Source organism: Eulemur rufifrons, chromosome 2, assembly GCF_041146395.1.
Source record: "Eulemur rufifrons isolate Redbay chromosome 2, OSU_ERuf_1, whole genome shotgun sequence".
Classification (NCBI taxonomy): domain Eukaryota; kingdom Metazoa; phylum Chordata; class Mammalia; order Primates; family Lemuridae; genus Eulemur; species Eulemur rufifrons.
Genome location: NC_090984.1, coordinates 125860641 through 125876805, shown reverse-complemented (window position 1 = coordinate 125876805; position 16165 = coordinate 125860641). Strand labels below are relative to the sequence as shown.

Below are 16165 nucleotides of genomic sequence, written 5' to 3'. Positions count from 1 at the left end.
GGCCACGCGGCCTGGTCTCTGCGTTGGCAGCCACAGCGGCGGAGGGAGCTATCGTCCAGACGGTTGGGAACAGCTGTGGACGCCCAGACAGACCCGCAGCTCCCCTGCCCAGGAGGCCGAGCACGCGGTTCGGCCCACGCCGTGTGTGGCAGGGGCTCCACCAGCGGCACCCGCCCTCGAGGCCCACCCGAGGGTGCCGTGCGCGCGGCCCAGGTCGCCCGTGCGTCGTACGACGGCGGCTTCTGCAGCGCAGCAGCCTGTGTGCACGGAGCTCACGCTCACAAGCTTTTTCTTGAGAGTTCACAAAAACCGATTTAAAAAACTGTGGGAAATGGGACTGTTCGCTGCCCGACTGCGGTGGTCACAAGCCCGTGGGCAGGTTTCAAAGCCCGGGGACCCCTGCACTGCAACAGGGCGAACTACGTTTCGTAAATCACACTTCAATAAACCTGATGCCCCAAAGGAAAGAATCAGACACAGAACCCAGACGCTGCTTTGCTGGGTGTCGGCTCCCACACGCAGGCCCCGTGTAACCTGCACACGGGGAGAGACGGCTGGGGAGGGTCCCGCCACCCGGGGACACCCACGAGGATGGTCCTGCCGCCCAGGTGCAGGGACCCACCTGCAGTGAGAAGGTCAGGGCCAGGTCCGTCTCCACCTGCCCGCTGGGGGGCAGCACAATCTCGTGGGACCGCAGGATCCGCTTGGAGCCCTGTGAGGGGACAAGGAGAGCAGCCAAAGGCACGGTCACGTGCTGTCGGGCAGGCGGAGTCGCGGAGGCGCCCTGGGTGCTCAGCAGGGGCCTCCGGAGTGTCCGAATCCTGCAGCCGCAGCAGCACCTCTCGGAGCCGTCCTGGGACCCCAGAGAGATCAGGATGGGTCCCGCCAACCACAGCGCGGTGACCCCAGAGACGCAGTGAAGGGGACAGAGGTCCCTGGACAACCCGAAGCCCAAGTCTGTCTGCACGAGCAGCCGCTCGGGACACGGAGCAGTCGTGTGAAAACTAGAATGACCAGGACTGACTGGTCCTCACAGAGAATGACCCGTAAAATCCGGAGACGCTGTCACAGGACAGGGAGCTGAGGAGCCTAGAGACAGACCCAGAAAGTGCACAGCTGGACACACACGCACTCGGTGCCCAGTGAGTGACGCCTCGGGACAGGAGGGACACTGGCCAGCAGGCGGTCGTGGTGCGTGGAGAACGGATCCCTCTGTGTGATAAAGCAGGATCCCAGCCCCAGACTGCACACTGGAACACGCCCCACGCGGGTCACACGGCTCCTCACACAACTGCTGAAAAGCAGCTGGCCAGGCAGGGACGGGCCTCGAGGACTTCACGCCAAGTGCCGCGGCACCCGGGACGCCAGGTTCCAGGAGTGGGTCGGAGGTTACGGGGCGTGAAGAGTGGGGGCTGGAGGGGTGGGGGGCGATGAGGGCTGCAGAGAAACGGGGGGGGGGTCCAGGACGGACGGAAGCCAGGCGGAGGCCCACGTTCGGGTGGGAGCAGAGAGGTGGCAGGGACAGCGGGGGTGGCACGCGGAGGCTCGGCTTGGCCGTCCCGCTGCCCAGCTCTGGGCCACACGTCACACGCTGCGGCTGAGGCAGCACTGCAGCCCCCGCCAGTCCCAAGCCCCCCTTCCAGGCCCCGCTGCCGTCTGGGCTCTCCCTGCCCCTCCCCAGGGCCTCACAGACGTGTCCCCCAAACCCCTGCGCCAAGGCCACCTCAGCACCTGCTGCTCAGAGGACACGGACGGACCCGGCCACACGGAGCACCGAGGACAGAGGACACCCCAGAGGGCCGAGTGCTCAGTCAGGACAGGGCCTGGGGCGGCACCACAGGGACAGACGGTGGCCGGGGGAGGGGCCCAGGAACAGGGTCAGCGTGGGTGGGTCAGCAGTGTCAGGGTGACAGCACCAGGTCCAGAAGCCACCGACGGGCCAAGTCCGCCTCCTAGACTTTCTGCAGGGCTCTGAAGACCTGGTGAGACCTGACCCCTCCCCAGCCAGGAGGCCCGGACACGGCCTTGTGTGGCCTGGTGGCCGCCCCTGAGAGGGCTCCCACGGGCCCAGGATGGCCCGTGCCCACAGCACCTGCGCCGGGGGAGGGCTGGGCGGGGCCGGATACCCGTCACCTCCGCCTGCCCACGAGCCCCCGGGTGTCCTGGCTCCGTGGTCCCAGCAAGTGCCACGCACGCAGCACTCGCCTGGCCTGGGTGGAGCATTTTCTCCAGTCGTTATCTAAAAATGTTATTTTCTGGGAGGGGGGGAGCTGCCCGGGGAGGCGCCGCGGGGCCCCCACACGCCAGACCCCAGCCTCAGCACAGAGGACAGCCCGGCTGCGGGCGCGTCACGCTGGCCCAAGGCTCCGGGCGCTGCTCCCCTGGGCCCAGCAGGTCCTCAAGACCCCGAATCAGAGCAACCGCAGGTGTCGTGCTGCAGGGCAGGGACCGGCCACGAGCTCCATCAACAGGACACTGTCCCCACGGGGCTGACAGGCTGGGGGCAAGACCTGCTCTTGCTACACTTCGATGGCCACACAGAAGGGCAATCCCCCCTCCGAGGATGCAGGGCAGAGCGGCGCAGTCGGGCACACAGGCCACCTGAGAGCCTGGTGCTGGCTGGGGAGGGGCTGCCAGAGGCCAGCCCTGCACACTCCGCACCGGGACTGCTGGGCAGCGAGGGTGGCAGCCACCTCCCATTCCCTAGGGTGGGCCTGGAGCCCAGCGGCAGCCCACGCGGCTGGGGGGACACCAGAGAAGCCAGAGAAGCAGGCAGCACCGGGGCCAGGCGTGGGCAGGAGGCCAGCATGACCCCTTCTGAAACAGCGACTTGTTCAGAGCCTCGAACAAAACGAAACTGAAGCCTGTGACAGGTTTGACTAAGGAAGCTGTGCAAGGTTGGAGGGCCAGCTGGGGTCAGCGGGGAGGGCCGGCTGGGGTCAACGGGGAGGCCCGGGGACCAGGGGCCGGGAGTCCTGGTCCAGCGCTTGTCCCCTCTGCCCCGCCCCCGCCGGGAGCTTCCTGCTTCCCCCTCCCCCCAGGCCTCTTACCCACGGAAGGCGGGCGGGAGGGTGCGGGCGCCGAGTGCAGCCCACCTCCAGGCACCCTCCGGCCTGCCCTGCAAGTGACCTCCAAGTCCTGAAGGCTGGGCCCGCCTCTCCTGGGGGGGACAGGACTGTGCCTGGGAGTTTCCAGCCCTGTGGTCCCAGATCCCCGGTTCCCCGAGACGGCGCCGGCCACCCACTGTTGCGTGTGGGACTCACGTTTGTGCACCGGGCCGACGCACCCCCTGCGCGTGGGACGGGGACGGGGACGGGGACGGCCTGCCCAGCGCCCTGCAGCAGCCGCAGGGGGCGGGAGAGCCTCACCTGCATCTTGACAGCGATCACCACGGAGATGAGCTCCTTCTCCAGCTCCTTGAAGACCACCAGCTTCTTCAGGGTCAGGCTGCACAACCTGCAAGGGCGGGGCGGGGCTCAGGCCTCAGGACGGCCTCTGGGGCGCGCGCCCTCCACCCGGCCCTCCCTGTCCTGCGTCTTCCCAGCGCCCCGGTCACCCCTGCAGACCAGAGGTCTCACCCCCAAGAGCCCTTCCCTGGGCCTGGTCAGGCTGCAGCCACCCTCCGAGTCCCTGCACGTGGCAGGCACCCGCTCAGCACCCCTCGGCTGTGGGGCCTGGGATCCCCTGTCCTGAGGTCCCCTGAGAGCGGGTGTCCCCTCCAGTGGAGGTGGCTCAGTGTGGGTCTGTGGACAGACAGGCAATCTGAGAGCTGCGCGTTCAAGACCACAGAACAAGGAGGCCCACCGGCCCAGCTCCAGCTGAGAGGGCACGGCCTGCCCGCCCCCACCAGCCACCCTGGGCCGGTCAGGGCGTTCCTCTCACCCTCCTCCCACTCTTTACCCGCCACCATGCTGTGCCGAGGCCAGGTGTCACGGAGGTGCCTGCTGCCCCAGCTGGGACAGTCTCGGGGACATGCCCGGCGACCAGTGGTTCCGCCCCTGGGGAACAAAGACGGCGCAGTCCCGGCTGCCCAGGCGGAGCCCGGCGTGCGTGACTGCTGCCCTGTGCTGACACGTGTCTTCTGCAGGCACCTGCCACACACGCCGGGTCCCTGGACCACCCCAGTGAAGATGCCCACGGCTGCCGCCCCTCCCAGGACATGTGGGAGCGCAATGGAATCCGCACACTTTCCAGAAACTCCTCCTTAGCTCTTTCAAATCCAGCTCATTCTCTGCTCCCACAGGGACAAAGTAAGGGAGAAGGCGCAACTGTCCACACCGACTGGACAGCACGGCTTCACAGCCCAGACAGACGCGCTCCCGAGTGTCTGCGTGAGGTCCCGCGTGGGGAAGCTGGGCTCTTGGTGCAGTCACGTGGCCAGCCTCGGACAATGCCACCACGTGCCCAGGAACTGTGTGTGGGGACACCGCGGCAGGAAGGCAGGCCTCGGCCCCTCCAACGCCCTCTACTGGAAGAACCCAGGCAGCAGATACAGGATCTGGTGGCCCCAGGATGTCACGGGGTCCCTGTGTACCCATCAACCGACCTGACAGATGGAGGCCCAGCCCCTGCGCTGGCTTAAGATGGAGTCCAGCTCCCCGTCCTGGGATAAACGAGCCCCCGCCTGGTGTGGGCTGAAGACGGAGACCCCATTCCTATCCTGGCCCCGTAGGTGACGACGGTGACACTGCACTCCGCTGAGCTCAGAAGGCCGAAGGTCAGACACAGGGGCTCCCAGGCAGGACATGCCTGACACACAGTGGGCGTGGCAGGCTGGTGGCCAAGGAAACTGCCCGACAGCACCTGGCACACGAGAGGACTGAGGCCGAGCCCAGCGGGGGCCTTGTCAGTACACAGCCCCCACAAGGCAAGACAGGGCTGCAGACTCCAGGGGCCCCGGACAGGTCGGGCTGCGCGACACCTGCAGGGGACCCGACTCAGGGACGAGCACCGTGTTCCAGACAAGACCACGGAAGCACAGACCAACCCGGCAGGGGTCTGCTTTTCCAAACTGTATATAGACCTGCCCAGCTCAGAACATGTTTGAATTTTTTTAAGAGTTCCAAGTGAGATGTCTGTAAGTCCAGTCTTTAAGATAAGCTGGCATGGAGCTTGAAGAACCAGAATGAAAACCAAACACAGAAACCTGTCGGAGTCCCAGAAGTCACTGTCCTGTGCCGGCGTCGGGCCAGCTCCACTGCCCCTCAGTCTCTGTGTGCACGCCAGGCGTACTGAGCCGCCCGAGGGCTTACGGTCCCCCTCACGCCCACCTGTGACAACAGGAGAATGCCGGGAATCAAGTCAGAGTCTCAGGGACTCGGCAGCTGGTGCCCTGACTGTGTCTGGGAGCTGAGCAGGCAAATTCAACCAAATATTAAAGGAAGAAATAACACCAATTCTACATAATATCTTGCACAAAACCTAAGAGGAAGGAACACTTCCCAAGTCACTTTATGAGATCTGTATCACCCTAAAACCAACACCAGACAAAATCAGTACAAAAAAGAAAACTAAACACCAATATCCCTCATGGACATAGATGTAAAAATTGTCAATAAAATATTAGGAAACTGAATCTGCCAATATAGAAAAATAGTAATTAAAATATCACGATTAACTGGGGTTGCTTCAGGAATGCAAGGCTGGTTCAACACCTGAAAATTGTGATTTGCCATACCAACAAGCTAAGTCAGAAAAAATATATAATCACCTCAATCAACTCAGAAAACCTTTTGAAAAAATTCAATATCCACTTGTAATAAAAACTCTCAGCAAACAAGAAAGTGAATGGAACTTCCTCAACCTGATAAAAAGCATCTATAGGCCACAGGCAGTGGCACACTCCTGTAGTCCCAGCCCTTTGGGAGGCCGAGCGAGAGGATCCCTTGAGGCCTGGAGCAACAGAGTGACACTCAGTCTCTACAAAAAATAAAAAATTAACCAGGCATGGTGGCGCACGCCCATAGTCCCAGATACTCGGGAGGCTAAGATGAAAAGGTAGTTTGAGCCCAGGAGTTTGAGGCTGCAGTGAGCTATCATGGGGCCACCGAATTCTAGCTTGGGCAACTGAGCTGTCTCAAAAAATGATAAATAAATAAATGAACGCTCAGAACAACAGGAAAACAAACAACCTCATAAAAAGTGAGCAAAATATTTGAACAGACATTTCAAACGAAAAAAACAGACATTTCAAAAAAAGAAAACAATCACCACAAAGAAAAACTCAGAGTTGCATATAAAAAAAGGGGAGAGGTGGGAGTAGGGGACAAAACTCTACTATATGATCATTTTTATTTTTTAAATTTTGCTTATATTTTTGGAGACAGAGTCTTACTCTGTTACCTCGGCTTAGAGTGCAGTGGAGTCATGATAGCTCACTGCAACCTCCAACTCCAGAGCTTAAAGCAATCCTCCTGCCTCAGCCTCCCGAGTAGCTGAGACTACAGGCGCAGACCACTGTGCCTGGCCCTATGTGATCATTTTTAAAGATTTCAAAAAGGCAGGGCGCAGTGGCTCATGCCTGTAATCCCAGCACTCTGGGAGGCCGGGGTGGGTGGATCGTTTGAGCTCAGGAGTTTGAGATCAGCCTGAGCAACAGTGAGACCCTGTTGCTACCAAAAATAGAAAGAAATTAACCGGACAACTGAAAATATACAGAAAAAATTAGCCAGGCATGGTGGCGCATGCCTGTAGGCCCAGCTACTTAGGAGGCTGAGGCAGGAGGATCACTTGAGCCCAGGAGTTTGAGGTTGCTGTGAGCTAGGCTGACGCCACAGCACTCTAGCCAGGACAACAGAGCAAGACTCTTGTTTCAAAAAAAAAAAAAAAAAAAATTAAAAATTAAAGAAAAAAAAGAGCAGACCTCAGAGACTATCAACCAATTGCAAACAAGCAGCTCTGCTTGGATCCTGCTTCGGATGAACTAACTATAAACAAACCACAGACGATACTTATCTGGGGGCAGGTTTTAAGACCTGTCCAAATTCCCTCCTCCCCGTTGCTACCACAGCCCTTGTTTCTAGAAGTCCACATTCCTCGCCATTCGTCTTGACCCGGGGCTGGGGGGAGCCTAGCGTTTACTGTCCGCGTGGCGCAGCCCAGCGGCTCTGCACGCTCCTGTCCCAGAACCAGCAGGAGGCCAGAGCCAGCTGCCGAGGGAGGGGCTCCTCCGCAGACGCGCGCGGGAACAGCCAGGGCCCGCTGGTGAGCACGGGGGGAGCGGGGGACACGCCTGCTCCTCTGAGGCACAGCTCTGCCACCACCACGCACACCTACGGCCATTTGGATTCTTCCCCAGTATTCTAAGGTACGTTCAAGCTGATGCTATTTGTGCAAATAACATTAAAAGCATAAAAGAATCATTAGCACACAGAAACCGAGCAGATAAACAACAAACATCACTGGTTTATTATCCGAGGCTGGTCGATTAGACAGCCAGGCAAGACTTGTCACATTATACTTGGCCCTCAAGGAAATCATGGACAAACACAGTGAAAAAATCTACAAAAGAAGGTGATTCATCACGAACCTGCAACTTAATCAAACACCTTCCAATGTCACAGATTCAGTAGTAACAAAAATAAAACAAAGCATATTTTAAAGGCATCTATGTAAAATACACAGGCAGCCCTGGGCTGGGGACAAGCCGCATTGCTGTCTTCAGGTGGGGTCCGCATGTGACTGGGGTCCCCGAGGAGCAGCGCGCTGAGCCATGACAACGCCACGATGACGCGTGTGTAACAGTACCATAAAAATAACACCCCTGTGCTGTGGTACGAAGCTACGGGAACCACTGTGCTCTTTAATTCATACAGACAGAACATAAAGACAAACTCACACAAAAAGTTTAGACACGAGACATTTTTAAAAAGACTAGTAAAGGTTAACACTGCCCTAACGTTGCGTCGACGCTAGGTTAACAGGCATGTTTCGTGTACTTTGACCTTCTAACCGAATCAGTAACCACCTTTCCGGTTCAGCCGTCCGTGTAGCACACTGACGCGTGTCGCTGACGCGCCCACCGGGGCCTGCCTGGCACAGGTCCCCCCATGCCACCTCCCGCTTTGTGACGTTTGCACAGCGAGAGAACAGTGGCATCTGGCCTTTCTCCGAGCCCTGAATTATTTCCACCTCCGTTTCCGCCGTCGTCCCCTTTCTCTGCGCCCGGGCTCACCTGGGCCCGCCGTGGACTCTCGCCTCGGGGCGTGGTCGTCAGGGCAAACACAGACTCGCAAAATCAAAGGGAGAAGTTGAGGTGAAAGGGACGCTGGGCGCGCGTGGCCGTGTAGTCGAGTTGAGGCGCCAACGCACCCTGGACGCCACGTGGGCTGGTTTCCACGTGGGGAGAAACCGGTTCCCGAGTTGTTAACTGCGTTACCCCCGCGGGGAGCCTGGGGAGCCCACGCGTCATCACAGAACCGTGTAAGCCGGGTCATCCTTACCCCGGGGGCCGCGTGACACCCCACTGCCGGGCGAAACCTCCGTGCTCACAACAAAGACAACTTGCCGAACGCCCCGCGCTCCCTGCTGTGCTGCTGTGTCCGCGCAAAACAGGTGACCAAGAACCGGCGTTAACCCCAGTCCTACGGAGTGACGCTCCCCTCTCTGAAACGAGGCACGCAGGGACGCAGGAGAAGCCACGGAGCAGCCACAGAACACACGTGCCACCAGCAAGAGTTGACAGATGTTCTCTGTGCAGACTTATTCTTTTAAGGAAACAAAGGGGCCAGACCACAGAAACCCACTATGTCCTCTCCCCATCACCCTCCCTTCTTGCCCCCTGAAGGAACCACCATCCAGAGGACGGGCGTGCTAGGGCGGCCGAGATCACCAGCTGTCCCCAGACTCCGTCCTCCCCACCCTCCCTTGGCAGTGACCTCCCTCACGCTAGCTGTGTGGCGACGGCTCCCCCGACACAGCCCTGTGGCAGGACGGCTGCACAGGTGGCCCGGGCGGCGTGCGCCCACTTCCCGGAGAGGAGCCCCCTGCCTCTCTCTTCTCCCTGGCTTCAGCGGCAGGACCCAGAGGTGGGAGCCCAGCCCAGCAGAGCCACCTGGCCAGCCCTGGACCCGTCCCTGCCACGTCACAGCAGGCAGCAGACAGCACCAGCTTGTCAGCTCCAGTCCGGCTCCGTTACAGACACGGCGGCCGTGCCCCAGGCTACGAGGCACAGCACACGCTTACTACACGCACATGTGAGCGGCAAAGCGTGTGGCTCATTAGGGTGGGCCCTCATCCATGTGACCGACGTCCTTCTCCGAGGAGGAAATTCCAGCACCGGGAGGCCGTGCGGCCCAGGCAGGCGCCAGCCGCGGTGCCCCGTGAGCCGCCGGTCTGCACAGCCGCTGCCTACCCTGCTGCCGGGCTGACTTTCCCTGCTGATGGCTAAGAATCTTCATCCTGCATGTTAGTCATGGGACTGCGCGCTGCAAGCATCTCCCAGCTGCAGGATGGGACACGAATAAGGCCTTAAAACCTGTTTATCTGACCAAACACGGCTCTGTGACTCGTGTCCCCCTCCCAGCCCGCTGCGCCCCCTCCCTCAGTGCGGTCACTCCCCACGTGGGGCTGTTTGGGGTATGTGTGAGGCAGTGATCTGACTTTTCATTTCCCCTACGAACGTCCAGCTGTCCCCAACCTGTCTGCTCCACGTCCCCACTGATGAGTGGCGTCGCCCTGAAGCGCACCAGGGCCGTGTGTCTGAGCCTCTCTGCTCCCCGTACGTTTGTCCGTGCACCTGCCAAGCCCACGTTCTGTTACCTGGTACAGCTAATTTAAATAAACACGTATCTGCTAAGGAAGCCATTCCCTGCTGAGGACTTCCCTGTTCATGGCCCCCCCAAAATTCATGTGGAAATTCTAACCCGCAAGTGATGGTCCCAGGGGGTGGGGCCTTTTGGAGGCCACGAGGCCACGAGGTCAGGGCTGTCACGAATGGGACTAGTGCTCTTACAAACGACTCCCCGGAGAGCTCGCCTGCTCCTTCCGCCACGTGAGGACACGGCGAGCAGAGGGCTGTCCACCGCCCAGGGGTGGCCCTGCCCAGACACCAAGTCTGCACTGGGACCTCAGACTTCCAGCCTGCGTGACCGTGAGAAGCCAGCGTCCGTGGAATTCTGTCCCAGCAGCCCGGACAGATGAAAATTCCCTCAACCCAAACGCCTCCATTTCTCTTTAACGTTGCTTGTCTACTGCGTACGAATTTTAGAATTGTCTTGCCAAGTTTAATGGAAAATTCCTATACAGAATTTCATGGAACTGAACTGCATTTAGGGAAAGCTGACATCTTTGTGATGTTGAGTCTTTGCATCTCTTTACTCAAGAGTTTCATAACATTCTTGATAAAATGATTAGATGTTTCTCCTGTGAAAGGAGAAACCTTTATTCAATTTATTTCCGGATAGCTACTAGTTGCTTTTATGCATAGCATTTTATTCAAATTGATTACCACAGGTTTTCCAACACTGTTGACTCTACGTGTTGATTGCGTATCAGTCAGCCTTCTAAGACTCTTGTTGGTTCTCATAACTTGTATACTTTTTTTTCCCTATTTTTAAAAGACACGTTCTCACGCTTTGCTGAGATATCTATATACAGATATAGATATAGACATAGATAAAGACACAGATACAGGTATCTCGCTTAAGACATGGTGTCATACCTAAGAAACCATTGCCTAACCCAAGGTCCTAAAAGGTACTTCTGTTTTCTTTTAAGATTTTTACAGTTTTAGTTTACATTTATGTATGTCTGTGTTCATTTTGAGTTAATTATGGTGTGAGGTAAGGGGTCCATCTTCATTCTTGTGTGTCTGGATATCCAGGTATCTCAGCAACATTTGTTAAAAAGACTATACTTGTCTCATTGAATCATCACTCTGAGAACTCTCCAAGGGCCACACGGACCTGGAGGACCCAGAACCCTGAGCAGGCCCAGGGAGCCGGGAGGAGCCGGGCGCAGGGAGGCCGGGCCGTGGGGCTAGGCCATGGCGCCCCTGTGGGTCAGGGGAGATGGGAGGGGGGCGCTCTCTACCCCTCTGGATGCCCCGCAGTGACGCCAGGGAGGAGGGACGCACCACACACCCCTCACCTCTGGTTTTTGTGAGTTGCAAAATAAGTGACATTTCAGAAGGACCATAGAAACCTGACTCAGAAATGTCCCTACACACAAGGCCGAGGAGGCACTTCCATTTCAACACTTTCCAGGCCCAACTCCGCCCACCCCTCCCCAGTCACAGCCCACAGCAGCGGCCACTGGTCCCCTAGGAAGGCCAGGCCAGCACCAGCCCCAGGACAGGCCCCTCAGCCACCTGCCCACCGAGTGGGATGCAAGCCGGAGGCCAGGGGCCGGGGCGCTGCTGCCGCTGAGGAGCACACACAGGTGGTGGCTTAGGGGGCTGCCGTCCACGCACCCCAGGGGAGCGGGGCCGGACACCCCTTTAAACCACCCCATGCTGCGAGGCCGAGCCAGGGCTCTCAGGGCCGGGGCCGGGGCCGGGGCAGGTCCCACCCCTGGGGACTGGTCTTGGGGTTGGGGACCATGTCCACCCTGAACAGGAAGCCGAGAGCCACCCGAGGCCAGCCAGGCACAGCAAGGGGCACAGCCAACCCCAGACAGGTGCCCAACGCTGTCAGCACCGTGGCTTTGGGACTTAATTTTTTTTTCCTGGTAGGAGTGTCATTTGGGGGAACAGTTTGGCAATGTTGATTTCTTTCTCTTTTTTTATTGCGGTAAATACGTGTAACATAAAAGGTACCATTTAACCATTTTTAAGTGTATGTGTCAGTGGCCTTAACACATTCCCCGTGCCGTGTGACCATCACCACCTGCACAACCTTCTCACGTGGCACGTCTGAAACTGTCCCCGGTAGACAACAGCCCCCACCGCACACTTTCCTTCTCTCTGGTGTTGAGGCTGCAGGACGTCCTACGAGTGGAGTCCCACGGCACTCGTCCCTCTGCGACCGGGGTGTCACTCAGCACGGTGTCCTCAGGGCCCCCCGTGCTGCAGCTCCTGCCAGACTCCCCTTCCTTTCAAGGGTGGGAACACGCGGGCGCGCAGCTCTCGCCTTGCCTGTCGGTGGCTGCCCCGTGGCCTGGGGACCGGGAACGGTGCTGTGGACCTGGGAGCGCGGACACCCTCGAGACCTGCTTCCAGCCCCATGCAGTCTACACCCAGGGCGGTGCCCGGGTGCCGTGGTCACTCTGCTTAGTTTTCTGACGCACCTCTGCGCTGCCTTCCACGGCGGCTGCGCCACAGCACGCTCCCGCCAGCAGCGCCCAGGGGGCTGGCCGAGCTTCGAGCAAAAGCTTCTGTGGAGAGAGCTCCACTACAGTCGCCCCCGACACACAGGGCTCCGCAACCCCAGCGGGGAAGCAAGACCCTCACCCAGCAGCACCCTCGGCCCCCCGGAGCGTGGGGCGGGCATGCCCCCGTTCATGCATTCATTCACTGAGCAGGTCCCGATGAGGCAGGGGCGCTGGAGAAAGCTGAGCATGGCTGGTGGTAGCTGGCGGCCACCCAGGCGCGGGTGCTGGCGATGCAGGTGGCCCTGCAGGGCTCCCTTGTGAGAACCGCCCGTGCCCGGGTAGCCTCTGCAGCCTCGCCCCACAATGGTGCCCCGGCCCAGCTGCGAGGACAGCTGCAGGGGCACCCGGAGCCTGGGCAGGGTGCTGGCATGTGGCGTTCCTCTGCCCACAGGGCGGCGGGGCGTGGGGGACGCATGTGGCCAGCTGCCACCGCAGGCCCAGCGCCCACGCGGGGAGGCTCACGCCGTGTATGAGGGCAGCTCCAGGAAACAAAGGCTCCTCAGTTTTCCCTCCAAACAGGACAGCAGGGTTGGGACCCGGTGGCCAGGGCCTCTGCCATCTGTGCTCCCCGTGTGCCTGGAGGGAAGTGGGGAGGCCACGTTCCCCATCGAGGGCCTGCCAGGCTACTGCTGTGTCCTTCAGAAACCCACAAAATGCTCTTCTTGTCCTCCTCGGGCTCTGCCCTCGTGGGGGACGGCAGGGCCCAGGGCCAGGGGGACAGAGTTGGGCCCCCAGCCTGCTCGGGTGGCCTGGGGCCCAGTGTGCACGCGCTCTGCAGTGGCTAGGCGGTGGGGGTGCTGGTCCACGCCCCGCCTGGAGAGCGGGGTCCCCAGGTGACTAGTGTCCGTGGTGGGCAGCGGGGGCTTGGGGAGGAGCAGGCTGACGAGCGGCTGTGGCTGTCACCAGGCCGTGCGGTGGGCCCTGCTCAGGAAGAGGCGATGGTTCGTGTGCCCCTCAGGCAGCCCCACGCGTGCACCCCTGCACCCATGCTCAGGCTTCTCCTGGGAGCTGCCGCGCGGTCTTGGCAGCAGGTCTGGAGCCCAGAGGGTGGAGCAGCGTCCACACCGTCATCCCAGATGGCTGGCAGCCGCACAGTGACAGCCCTGGCCCCTTTTCCCTTCATCCCGAAGGTAAAGTTTCCCTTTTCTGGCACGAGGGCCACTTGCGCATCTAGAGGTGGGAGCGTGAGCCTTCCAGTGTCCCCAGGGGCCCCCAACACGGAGGGGACGGAGGGGACAAGCACCGCTGCCCAGGGAGGAAGCGGGTGGGAGCACCGGGACGGGGGCAGGCGCAGAGCGTGGCGTCCTGTAGGAAGAGGCTCCTGCGTGTGGGGCCGGGCGGGAGCGGGACGCCAGGGCCTGCGCTCTGCCGCCGGCAACCAGGGCGACTGCTCGTCCGTGAAGCAGGTACCACGTGACTCAGCAAATCCCTGTTCACAGGAGTTGAAACAGGTGCCCCGAAGCTCAGGCACACACGTTTCTGTGGAGCGCTGTTCGCAAGAGCCAGAGGCAGAAGCTACGCAAGTGTCCGTGGTCAGATGATGGGAGAACGGAAGTGCGGCCCGTCCGTGGGGAGCAGCTCAGCCACGCGGCGGGAGGCTCCGGCGCGGCGGCACACGCACGGGATGGAGGGCCATACGCCAAGGAAGAGCCAGACACAGAAAGGCTGTGTGATTCCATGACGTGACGCGTCCGGGACAGGCAAACCCACGGGGACAGGGACGTGGGCGCCAGGCTGGGGTGGGGAGTGAGCGCTCGCGGTGTCAGGGAGCCCTTTGGGGTGACGGAGAGATTCTAACGCTGGGTCGTGGTGAGGGCTGCACAACCCTGTGAATACACTAAATGCCACTGAATCCTACACTTCAAATTTTATCATGTATTTTATGACTTTTAAAAAGTTTGTTTTTTTTTTTAAAGGCAGGGATGGCTCTAGATTTGAGGCATGACAGGTAGGTGGGAGAGTGCAGGTGCCTGCTGGGGTGGTGGGCCGGGGTTGGGGGAGGCACGGGGGCTGCGGGGCCACCATTCGCACAGAGGACGCCCGCGGGCTGCTTGTGGCTGCTGCAGGATCGCGGTGGGCTGCAGGTGCTCACCCGGCGCGTGGCCTGTCCGTAGCGGGAAGGTGTGGGGGAGGACACGGCCACACGGCCGCAGGGCGTGAACCAGCCTGGCACGGGGGTCCCGGAGCCGCCCCCTGCAGCGGCCACCATCCTGCAGCGGGGGAGTCTGTGCCCTGCAAGGCCCGGAGCCACGCGGGGCTTGTCCAGCCTTCTTCTCCTCCTCTTCCTCCTCCTGCCGCGTCTTTCTTCCCGCGATCGCGCCCTTCCTCAGGACCTGGGCTGTGCCAGATCCATTCCAGCCCCAGATGCTGTGGTCCCGTTGTCATGGAAGGGACTTTCTGCTTAGCGAGATGGGGGGACCAGGACCCACACGGTCAGCTCCCTGCAGTAAGTGCCGGCAGGGTGGGCGGCGGGCAGGGCGTGGGGCAGAGGCCGGGGGACCTGGGCAGCCTGCACTGGCTGGGCTGTGTGGCCAGGCGTGGCTTGGGGCCAGGTGTCCATCCTGTTTTGGGGTGCAGGGAGGTCACTGGTGGGGCTAGACAGAGGCTGTCTTTGGGGTCTGCTAGCCAAGCAAGGTACCTGCCACCCACTGGTGCCCTGCGAACAGCAGGAGGTCACTCTACACGGGCAGCTGGGATGCGACTGGGGAGGGTGACGCGGAGCCGAGGGCCTGGGGTCGGCCCGGGGGTCAGGAGGGTGCTGGCTGCGCGTGGGACAGGGACCACAGGACGGGCCCAGCGAGCCGGCAGCCGCGTGACTGGGAAGCTGGGCTGGCTCTGCAGGCCCCAGACGACCCCACGCCGCGCTCCTCACCCTCGGCGCCGGACGCTGTGCGCACGTCCAGCGGGAGGGATGGGAAGAGAGGGGGTCGGCTCGGAGACACGTGCACAGGACAGGAGGCTCTGGGAGAGGAATGTTCTGGTGCAGACGAGAGCAAGAACCAAAAGCTGGCGGCAGACATGGAGAGCCCAGTCCAGGGACAGCAGGGTGAAATCGAACAGCTCTCTCAGAAAGTGGAGCAGGCACAGGGACAGGGACAGAAACCAGGGAGAAAGGGGCCTTCGCCGGGGGCCTGGTGTCCCGATAGCAGGTGCTGCAGGGTCGGTGCAGCCCGGGCCCTCGGCCTGCCCTCCTGCCTCCTGCCTGGGCCCTGGCCTCTGCCGAGCCCGCGGGGCGCCGAGAGGTCCCGTCCCTGGCCCGCAAGCAACTGTCGGGGTTGCCCAGCCTCCTTGGGCCTGGCTCCCTCCACCCCTGACCCTGCACCCCAGGCTCCTGGGTACGGATCTTCCCCTGGCTCTGTCGGGGCTCGTCCCCTGCCCCATAGGTCCCCCCAGACGCGTCTCGGTCTGTAGCCACCCTCAGGGCACGTGGTCCACAGAGAGAAGAAACTGCAACGCTGCCCACAGGAGCGGAGCCCGGGCAGGAGACAGAGGATGACAGAGAGGACAGACCGCTCCAGGTATCCCCACAAAACTTATTTTAGGAATCAGACCACTCACCTATGGGGGGGCGGGTCACAGGAGGGCGTTTACAACAGGAGGGACGGGGGGATGCAATCACTGTCCAGCAGGGGACTCAGACCTCAGAACCCACCTCCTGGGCCCCAGGACTGAGGACCACCCAGGAGAGGAGGAGGGCAGAGGCCCAAAGCCGGAGCCTGGGCTGTGGACCTTGAGTCCTACCAGCACCACTAGCCACGTTTGTGCCAAGTGGCAAGAAGCCGCCCAGTCGCCCGAGAACGGAGCTCACGCTTGGGAAGAAGCGGAACTGCGGCTCACCCCAGGCCCGTCCCCATCC

At 60.8% G+C, this 16165-nt stretch overlaps 1 protein-coding gene across 4 annotated transcripts in view; it reads right to left on the bottom strand.

Moving 5' to 3' along the window:
* Window positions 1-16165, bottom strand: part of PACS2 (phosphofurin acidic cluster sorting protein 2) — a 64278-nt gene that overhangs the window by 30899 nt on the left and 17214 nt on the right. For all 4 annotated transcript variants that reach the window (XM_069490862.1, XM_069490857.1, XM_069490868.1 and 1 more), the window contains exons 2-3: window positions 3369-3456; window positions 623-712 (exon numbers count right to left, since the gene is read on the bottom strand). In XM_069490862.1, coding sequence (XP_069346963.1) covers window positions 623-712; window positions 3369-3456 — 178 coding nt within the window. The remainder of the gene's footprint in view (window positions 1-622; window positions 713-3368; window positions 3457-16165) is intronic.